The following is a 10,229-nucleotide window of genomic DNA, read 5'->3' on the forward strand; positions in this document are numbered from 1 at the left end:
CGTGCTCCGGTCTTTCGAAAGACGGAGACGAATCTGTGAATGAGGCCTTCGCAGCGTGCATTCACCAGTTCCGCTTGGCTGAGCCACACTCAGCCACAACGAGGGCTCTGTTCCCCGCGCCGCCTCCGGGCTGCGCTGCCGTGCACTCACGGCTCTCTGGCAAACGCCAGGAGTCTCACGTCCGCATGCAATGGCCTGTCTCGGCACGTATGTTTCCTTTCATTTTAAAGGGAAGAAAAACATTTTTGTATAGTGCCGTCAGGCTTGCGTGTGTTTTTCATCTTTTTTCAGTCACGCACTTAATCGTCTGATTCCAGATGCACACCATAAAATAAATAAATAACATTCCTCTGGATGACTCCAGCAGTTCACTGCCAGCTAACACACAGGAAGTACAAACTACAAGTCAGCATTAAAGTTTTGTTTTTAATTTCTTTTTCTCAATTTAAAAAAAAAAAAAAGCAACTATTTGCCCAATACAATACAAAGATGGTAGGAAACAGGCATTTCTGGATCTCAGAGAGGGACTTTTAAATACGCTTTTGAAATGCAAAATCGCATATGGGTTCAAGTTTGGATAGGGGTGGTGTGGTATCGCATCCGACCGCTGACAGAGCTTGGTGCCCTTTCATCAGTGGTTTTCATTCTCACACCGGCGCCATCCAAACCTGAATCGCCATCTCCAGACCAAGTCTTCCTCACAGCAGGATTCTGACCCAGTTTTGGACACAGGCCAGCATGACCAGCTCGCAGCTTGACCGAGATGCTTCCTGGAAACATCCTGTGGCACAGGGCCAGTTCCTAAGGTGTCTCTAAAGCTGCTAACTGTCATTTGTGCCCAACTCCATATATTCCCCAATTGTTTACTAACAACAGTTCATTTTGTAAGCATTTGGCATTAATGTTTTTCGGCACAAAAGAACAGTGTACGGTTACGTAGAAATCCTCTTACATTCAGATTCATGTCACACAATGTTCCAGAACGACGAGAACCAGCAGCTTCCCAGGAAGAAAGGGGCTGACTTTCCACCATGTGCTCTGTAATCCACTTTGATTTTGTGCTGTTTTTAAAAACACAGACTGCCCTACAATTCTGAACATAAACTAGGTCTCCTTCAAGTTGTCCGAAAGGGGCTATCGATGTCCATTAGTGTGCAAGTGCAACGATGCACAGAGATGAGCACCTTAAACATCTACAACTTTACAGGACAATACAGAGGATCGTCATCTTAAATAACAGTTCTTATTTGTACAAAAACAGGCATCAAGGTGTAAAAATGACACATTAAAAATCTCCATCTCCAGAAATAAATTAATACCATTATTATAAAAGGTGGCTACCTGCAGGGGCAGATTAGCACTGGCTATCCTAGGCTGTAGCCAAAGGCCCCAGCAAACATCAAGGCCCCATTTTGGGAAAAATGGAACAGTTAGTAAGATCGGCAACACCTGAGTGTCCATGTTGATCTCAGCCTAAGGGTCCCAGATACATAATCCGCTCCTGGTCTCATGTGCTTTCTTTCTCTGTTAAGTAATTTGGTTTTCTTTTGTAGGGGATGATCATTTACTAATGTGTCGATAGGTGGATGACCAAGGTGCAGACCACGTGACGGCAGGCATCGGCTGGACACTGGCGCCGGCAGTCCAAGGCCATCTCATTCATCATCTGAAAGTTATTAGGAATGTCGGCCGCTGCCTAAGTGTTCCAACCGGAAGCTTGGCTGGCAGGACATTCACCCGGCAAGAAGGTGCATCACTATTCCCATGTGTGTTAGTTTCAGAGTCTACCGCTCGCCGTAGCTCTGCTCCAGCCACCGTCTCACATCTTTCAGGTGATAGAAAAATGGTCCCTTTCCACCCAGATAGGCAATTTTCTTCTGCTGCACGATGCAGACCCTTTCAAAGGATACTCCATATGCCACGTTTGCATTATTGTCCATACAGTCTGTCACTAGGCGGCACTGTGGCGGCAGGGCAAAGTGTTCCAGCAGCGTGCGGGCAGCCAGCATGCGCTCCTCCAGGCTGCGGTGTTTCCTCACCTGGAAGGCATTTGACTCCATGGGGGACACCGCCCAGCCATCTGAGGGGTGGGCCTCGTCGATGTATACAACGAGGAAGTCTGCCACATCCGAGAACTCCTCCACCAGCCGCCGAAAGGCCGGCAGGTGGGTCACGAAGGGGGGTCAGGAGGCAGAGCCGAAGTTGACGATCAGAGGGCGGTCAGACGACTCAAAGTCAAGCAGGTGGCATTCGTCGTCCATCCTGCTGCCGAGGCTCCGCCTCTGGTCTGACGAGCCGGGGACCTTCACTACCTTGGAGTTCGGGGCCTCACCTCCCAGCTTCACCTGAACAAAGAGACCAGTGACATGCTCCTGTCAGTATGACAACTTTCTTCATTCTCTAATTCAGTTTTACATGCATTTTCAGCATCATCTTCAGAACAAGTATGTTCAAGTGCATGTAACTTAAGGCTTAATAGTATTTTTTGCAAACACAGCAACTTTCACACAATAATACATTCTCAAAGTCCGAATGGTTTCACGCGAGGTTTAGGTATCAGACAGAAAATGAGACTTTAAGCTCGAACAGTGTTCAAGGTTACTTCTGCAATGTCGATATCTGGCCACAACCAATGAATGAAATGCGGCAAGACATCAGATTGAACGTCACTTTTATACATGCAACTGATAAGAGATAAGGGTCTCCAACAGGAACTTGAGCGTTTGTTGACAGTTATACTATTGGAAATATTGTTTGGCATATTACAGATGTGGGGACAGCCCAGTGGGCATCAATCCAAGCTATAATTTTCTCAATGTGTTAGTCCATTAGTTAACTGTGTGTTAAAGACTGTGACTTTGGACTGATAAACATAGACTGGTAACAACCATGATGATGACCTTGTTGCTAGATACTTGTTAGAAGTTCAGCCTCCTTGACATCTGCATGCTTTTGATACATTATCTGCCTCACTTCTACGTTGTTATGAACAAAGACATTTGCTAAATAAACAGAAATGTAAATGTCATGTAGAAAAAGAAATGAATTACGTCTACTGCCCATTTCAGTAGAGTCAGCAGCACAATGTGAATTTATGCTACCGGTGGTAGTATAGGACTCTAAAATCCATCTACTCAACGCTTCCATTAAATTGGCCATTTTCCACTGGAGTGTGACGTGATGTCCTACCAAATGAGAGCTGTATTTTACAGAAATCTTGAAAATGCTGCTTTTTTAAATCTCGGAGGCAGGATGTCTGGTGTAGTCTGTCTGATGACTACCCACACACCAGCAGACACACACACACACACACACACACACACACACACACGTCTGTCGTGACCCTTGTTTTGCAGTAATGGAGACTTCTAGTGATGGCTGTCCACACTGCCATATCTACACATCTAATACTCTTGCCCTTCCTCATCATGGTGAACCAAGATTGACAGCATATTTCTGTTATGGCCTCGTGTGGCAGACGACCTTAGAACAACATTGCCAGGACCACAACCTTCATTGTGAAGAATCACAAAAAAACATCACAAAAAAGTCAGAAAAGACAGATCCATGAAGAGATTCACAGTCACGATACAGCATCATAAATACTCCGTTTGCATACTTGTGACACTGAAACCCCCAAATCCATAGTTACAGTATGGGACATTTAACACAACATGGATTTATTTCCTAGTTACATAAAGTTATTTAAGGTCAGGGAGACTGGCTTTACAGTGTGGCTAAACAATACATAAAACATGTCATGGAAATGTCAAATTCTGTTAAAATCAATAATTAGGTGATGGGACACAGATAAAGAACCTCCACCACTGTGCCATCACTAATTCACATAAAGGGGCATTTAAGCTCCCTTAAACTGCCCCTGATGCCATCAAGCTAATTCCAAGTGCAAGCCGCGGTGAAAGGTGAATGCTAAAATGCTCCTTTGACAGATTTCTGTCTAAAAATAACAGCGAAAAGAGCATCAGTATTTGAGTTCCTAGCACACGGGGCAATGGCCAGCTGGTCCTTACACTAAGTAGTATCAAAGTTCAAGTCAGTGCGACAGGAGGGGATTATGCTTAAGAAAGGCATCCATCTAAATTCATACGCGGATTGCCTTCGCAGACAATTATCAAACAAAACAAGAAAGCATCGTATAAAGTGTATTCTACCGTTATGTTAACAATTAAATAAATTACAATAAATATTTTTACAATTTTTATACTTATTATGGCCAGCCCGATGAATTCTGTACATACTCTGCGAACTTATATGGGAGATGCCCGGGGAGATCTGAAGCCGTTTTTTAACGCATGGTTACCTGCTTATAGGCATCGAGAAGGAAACTGTTCCACACAGACCGCAAGCCAGCAGGAGTCAGCATGCGATGCCACTGTCCACCGGCGGCGGAGCCGGAGCAGCTGAGGAGAGACACTGCACGCTTCAGCAGCACCACCGAGTCATACAGCGCCAAGAAGAGGCAGTTCGAAAAGAAGCCCGGTAAGATCTGCAAGGTTACCAGCAAGTCCACACTTAACATGCCCATTTTCACCCGGCCCTCGGCTCACACACGTCTGTCCTTCTGAAACTTATCTTTCCGAACCCATCCTGCTCATATCCGTATCTTCTCCGCTGTACTGTAATCTACTCAATGTTCCCGTTCAACGACCCTCTCAATAATCAGATAGACGCAGTTGCCGCCCCCCGGCTATCCCTTCCACATTCCTCCGGCAATTATCGGGCTGCCCGATGAGAGCCCGCAGTCTGTCGCTGCGGTTTATATAGCCCGCATCATCGGGCTGTGTAATAAAAGTGGGGCTTATCTGCCCTAAGATCATGACGTCAGGGCGAAGGCTTCACTCGGGACGGGACGGGCCAGCGGGGAGGAACCTCGCGCTCTGCCAAAGGAGTCCTGTCACACGCCACGTGCTGCTGTTCGCGGGGGACAAGGGCGCCCGCAGTCACCCGCTTACCCGAATAGCGTAATGCATGGATGATAAATAACGGCGGGGTATAATCGCGTCGACGCAAAACAGACGGTAGGTTCAATGTAAACTTTAGTGAAACAACTTTGAAACAAAAGTAAACTTTTAGACCTTCAAGTAGGCTGTGCCGCTATTTATTTATAAAATTACCGTACAGCGCTACAAATAATAGTCTCATTGATTAGATTACTTTGTTGTCGTGTAATCTGATTTTTTTTTTTTTAAATGACAAAATGCCGCCGCTCCCAGGTTAGTAACATCAGTACTCGTCCGGGTTATATTCCTGAGCCTGAGATCACCTAGTGGGCATGCCTTGCCGCTGACACCGCCTGACGCGTTTCCACCGCGGAGTGCGGAGCAGAACCCGGGGACATCCCTACCACACCCGAGTATGGCTTCCAACACGGACTGACTTGCGTTGTGCCCGTGGCGCTGATTACCTTCAGTAGTTTCGGATACATAAATTTTTGCCGGGGTGTTGCTAGGATCTTAGGACATCAGGGCTTTAGCTCAGAGACCTAATCTGTCCCAGGGTCGTCATCATCATCATCTCTCTCTCTCTCTCAAGTTACTATGATCGTAGCTCTACAAAGGTGTTGAGAAACGAAGTCCTGGATTAGGGCTGTTGTGATGTATGGGATTCTCAGACTGAGGGCATACTTGTTATAAACACCTGAGCTAAACAAACCATTCAGGGCTCGTTCAGTTTCATTCGGGATTTCAGCCCCGGATATCCTAGGCTCGTGACATGAATGAGTGAATTTTAGTGTGTAGCAAGTTCTCCATACTTTCACAATCAAGATAAAGTCTATTAAAACATTACAAAATATCAAGACTATGCAATATCTTAAGTGATAGATAGTATCACATGCAGACAGAACTGTTAACTATGAGATGGAGAACGCTTTCTTGAGAAAACTTGTATATGGGTTGCATTATCTGTGTTTTTATCACTCAAAGGGTGTTATTTCTGAGTAAGCAGACTGCTGTGGCAGGGTTTGGGTACAGACAACAGGGCTAAATAAAGCAGGAGGGCAATCCAGATTAAATCATGTCACAGATGTGATGCTCCGGGCTGAAATCTTACCCAGTCTGGATTTAAAAGCTGTGCATGGCATGGCAATATTGAGAGTTTAGCAGCCTGGGGCACAGTGACAGGGAAATTGATCAACATGTGCTTTAAACAAACTACTTTTAAATAAATTAGTAGAATGAACAAACTTGGCAAAATATTTTCAGACACAGGGGGAAGGTCCTGTGTAGGAGAACCAGGCTGTGCCACCTACCAAGATGTGATCACCCCAGGCCTTGTGAATCATCGCCTTCGGATTGCCGGCACTCCCTTGGTTTACCGTTGCCAGTTCACCAACCCCTCTTCAGATCGGTAACCATTTCTGTTAATGCATTCTTTACATACTCGACATGGCTATGCAGGTTTCCCCACAAAATTGGTATAAACGCATGTTTCCTGTCTGCCGTCAGGTGGGCGTACGCTTGGCATTAGCTAACGGCGGGCACATTTTCCAGAACACCCGTCTTGTGTGCCATCTATCATTACGTGCCATGAGGTCTCGTCTGGTACGCTTCAGACGTGACATGCCATGGAGAAGGAATGCCTCGCCTCTGCCTGACAAGCAAACTCCTGCTCAGTCATTCTGCATTAACTTCTAGGGGCATTTTCTGCTTGTAGGTTTGTCTTTTTCTCATCCTGACACATGTTATCACACAGTCGGACTTACGTAAGTGTGCTGCCGGGCCAGGATGGGTTGGAGCGCAGGTTGGCCCTCTCCCCATCGACCCCTAGGACTTGCTGACATCACACGCCACAACTAGTGCATCAAATACCTTATATGATACACATAGTGCTGTGGATCCTTAGTGTAAAGCATATTCTGCTATTAGTAGTGTTGTCTTTTTCCTCCAACTGCAGTGTTTTGGGGTGTGAGCCTTCTACCCACATGACCGTCCTCCTAAGAAAGATGGACTTGACGCAAGTAGCTTTACAGGTTCTCTGGTTCCCTTGATATTATCGGTTCACCTCCTGCAAAAAAAAAAAAAAAAAGTACGGCCTCACATGCCTTTTGGCAGCAATAATCTAATTGCTGCTGTATTTAAATCCTCTGCGCAATGAGTAAAACTGGCCAGTGGGTCAGGTTTCATTAGGAAGCCCCCACCCCACGGACGACCCCACCCCACGGCGAATCAGAAACGGCCAGTCGCATCGCAGCTGCAGGACTCGCCGTGCGAAGCATGTGCCGGATCAGCGGCGCTCATGCAGCACCAGTGTAAGGTTAGGGAGCAGTACTCAACATGCGATATTTAGAGAGAGACCGTTTCCTTTATGTCAACACTGTATCAAATGTCCATCAAAATACAATAAAGTGAAATTTCCGTGAAACGACATTCCAATGGACATTTATGCAGGGGTGTGAAATTTTAGGGTAAGTCCAGTAAATCCAGGTGCTAAATAAAACATTACACCTAAGCAACTTGCCTTTTCATGACTTGCTCTGTATAGTATAGGATTAATCTACTTAACTTACAAGGCTTCGATATCAAATATCTTCATGAAATAATTTAAAGGTTCCTTCATCACAAATTAAATTCTTTACAAAATAATTGCAATATTTAAATAACAGATTCGCATATCGAGCACTGAAATGTTTCTTCACATTCACTGTTCGCCAAGAGCAGTCTGTGGTATGAAAAAGCCCATTTCTTGCACTGGGCCATGCAGGTGAGACTGGGAGTTTCAGGTAGTAAACCAAGGAGCACCACAGACATCCCTGCGGGGCCCACATCATTCAGCCTCGTTTCCTCAGTGCAAGTCCAAACACTGTGCTGTTTTGTTGTAAATACTTTATCTGTTTTTATTGTGTTTGAGGGAATATCAGCAGAAACAGCCATCTTAAAAGCCATTAACACCACATAATGTTCAGTTAAGGAAACACTGGATTGATCATCCCCTTAAAAAGCTTGAACCAGTATTGGGGGCACTGTGGGCCTATTTTTCCATTGAACTTAATTTCACCCTTTGCTCAGTATTCATCTATGAAGCCAACCAGGTTGCCTGGCAGCAAGGAGAGCTAATGTGTAGGGTCACCTAGCGGTCCTGCCTTCCACAATAGGTGTGAGGTCAAATAACGTCAATGATCAGAATGAGCCTGAATAATTGACACCTACTGTTCCTTTCTCTGTGCACTAATCGCCCATCATAAAAAGAAAGGTACATTTAGTAAACGGGGATCGATGGTTACATTACATTCACGAAGCTCGGTTACAGGCCCACTCTCAACAGGGTTCCTGCAAGATGTACAGACGTCATGTAATACGGAGCCTGAGAAGACTGCGTGTGTCCGGCAGGGTGTGCAAGATGGGTCCTCGCTGACGCAGGACCAGTCAAAAGGCCTTGTCTGGCTTCCATCCTCACCTATCCCACCCTTCCCCCGGCAGTCAGCCGGGCCTTTCCGCGTAACGCTGGCAAGCGGTTCCCAAACCCACTACCCGTCTGTTTTCAGTCTGCCTCCTTATCAGTTAGACAGTTCAAGCAAACACACTCGTCTGCACGGAGGGCCAGAATTCCAGGGGGATCGAGTGCCACTCCGGAACCGCCGGTTCACTGGACAACGGGAGTCTGGGACACGTGTCACCACCGTCTGAGGTGTGGACAGTAAGGGGAGGATGAAGGTGCTGGAACTACCATGTTCCAGTATGGGGGCCGGGATTTCTATTGCTCACAGAGAAAATGCAGAATTCAATTTAGACTTTACAGCCCTTTCAGCAACAGAAACCAGGAAGTGGTACACAAGTGTGTCAAATGTGAAAAAACAGCAGAAGAATTAGTAGGTATCATGAATTTACAGAGATGGTTTAACACAGCTAAACAGGCAGGTTATTTTAATTATATATTACTAAGATGGAGTTCAGCTGCAATGACTTAATTCTGAAGTATCACCTCATCTCACGAATGGACTACAGTGACTCAGCACTAACATCTGAGATGACATGGATCACCAGGAGGAACGGCACACAGAGAGCAGTCCAGATACTTCAGACAGCTGCTCAGAGATGGAACAACCACTCCCCCCCCCCACCTTACCTTTAACAACATGTCAGTAAATTATTTTTAAAGGATAAACTGTACTATCCAAACCAAAATGCTCCCTGGAAGAATAAACAAACAATATTCCTTCTTTCTTTTTTTCCCTGTGAGCAAGAAACAACATCTGTGATGAACAATGACATCAGAATTTAAAAATGTGTCTCTCATCACTTTTTAGAGTTCTTTACCCATTTTCTCTCTAAGGACAAGATCAGAGCATGGTTCGAATTAAGACCCAAGACCCCCCCAAAGAGACAGAAATAGCAGTTTTGGGGGGGGTCTTAACATTATTCTTTTGTTGTAAAAATAAAAGATAAACCTTTCCTACAAGGTGAGGTTATGTAAATAAACGATTTCAGACACCCCTAATGTGGACCGTACCATTTTAACCACCTCGGCGCTAGAAGCAGCCAGTCGGTAATTGCGTCATTCATTCTCATTGAGTGACCTGTTCATTGTGTTTGTCTGTCATGGTGCTGTTTGTCGTGCGTTGGTAAATGTAAGTAGCCAACAGAAGTCTAGCCTGTTGAAAATGTGTTATTTTACAACCTTCATTTATTCGTTTCATCTACTGATGCAAGCTGACGTCTTTATAAGTTGAATTACTTACCATTGTCCTTCTGAGGCCGATGTTCTGTCGAGTTGAGCTACTTTGTCGAGGTAAGCTACCGTAGTGCTAATCGATAGCCCTAACCATAGCTTACCTCGACAAAGTAGCTCAACTCGACAGAACACCGGTACAGTCAACTTTAGTTACGTTACCTAGCAAGATAAGCTAAGTTCTCTATTTAAAGCAGGCTTATTTGTTGAGGTAAAATCGATCATGGTCATTTTCCATGGTCAACTCCCTATGTTTTCGTTCTCATTTTATCACGAATAAATTGTGTCTTTCTGAAATTAATTTGCCACTTAGCCTGTGTGGTTTGTTATTAGGCTAATGTTAATGCATAAGAAGGTCCAACATTATGCTCTGAAAAAACATTACTATAAGTGAAACCTATAAGGACAACGTAAAAAAACTAGCTAACAAATAATAAGCCCTATTATTTGAATTTTAGTGGTATTGAATCTGCATTCCACAATTTCATATTTATAGACATTTTTAGAAGCTTCATCTGATAGCCCAGATACTGTTTTGTTAA

At 44.9% G+C, this 10,229-nt stretch overlaps 1 protein-coding gene and 1 long non-coding RNA gene across 3 annotated transcripts; one reads left to right on the forward strand and one right to left on the reverse strand.

The window, feature by feature from the left end:
- Positions 1 to 1,784: 1,784 nt before the first annotated feature.
- dio2 (iodothyronine deiodinase 2) lies at positions 1,785 to 7,002 on the reverse strand. 2 transcript variants are annotated; one of them, XM_023828827.2, is made up of 2 exons: positions 6,725 to 7,002; positions 1,785 to 2,345 (listed from the first exon to the last, which is right to left on the reverse strand). In XM_023828827.2, exons 1-2 carry the CDS (start codon positions 6,800 to 6,802, stop codon positions 1,785 to 1,787), a joined length of 639 nt encoding a protein of 212 aa, XP_023684595.1. In that variant the 5' UTR covers positions 6,803 to 7,002. The 2 variants fall into 2 exon arrangements, with proteins under 2 accessions (XP_023684595.1, XP_023684594.1); XM_023828826.2 differs by lacking the exon at positions 6,725 to 7,002 and adding an exon at positions 4,322 to 4,861.
- LOC111852658 (uncharacterized) lies at positions 4,879 to 9,988 on the forward strand. The gene is made up of 3 exons (XR_002840283.2): positions 4,879 to 5,039; positions 6,225 to 6,369; positions 6,468 to 9,988. It is a non-coding gene; the product is annotated as an uncharacterized lncRNA (long non-coding RNA).
- The last annotated feature ends 241 nt before the right edge of the window (positions 9,989 to 10,229 follow it).

The sequence above is a fragment of the Paramormyrops kingsleyae genome, chromosome 14, assembly GCF_048594095.1.
Source record: "Paramormyrops kingsleyae isolate MSU_618 chromosome 14, PKINGS_0.4, whole genome shotgun sequence".
NCBI lineage: Eukaryota > Metazoa > Chordata > Actinopteri > Osteoglossiformes > Mormyridae > Paramormyrops > Paramormyrops kingsleyae.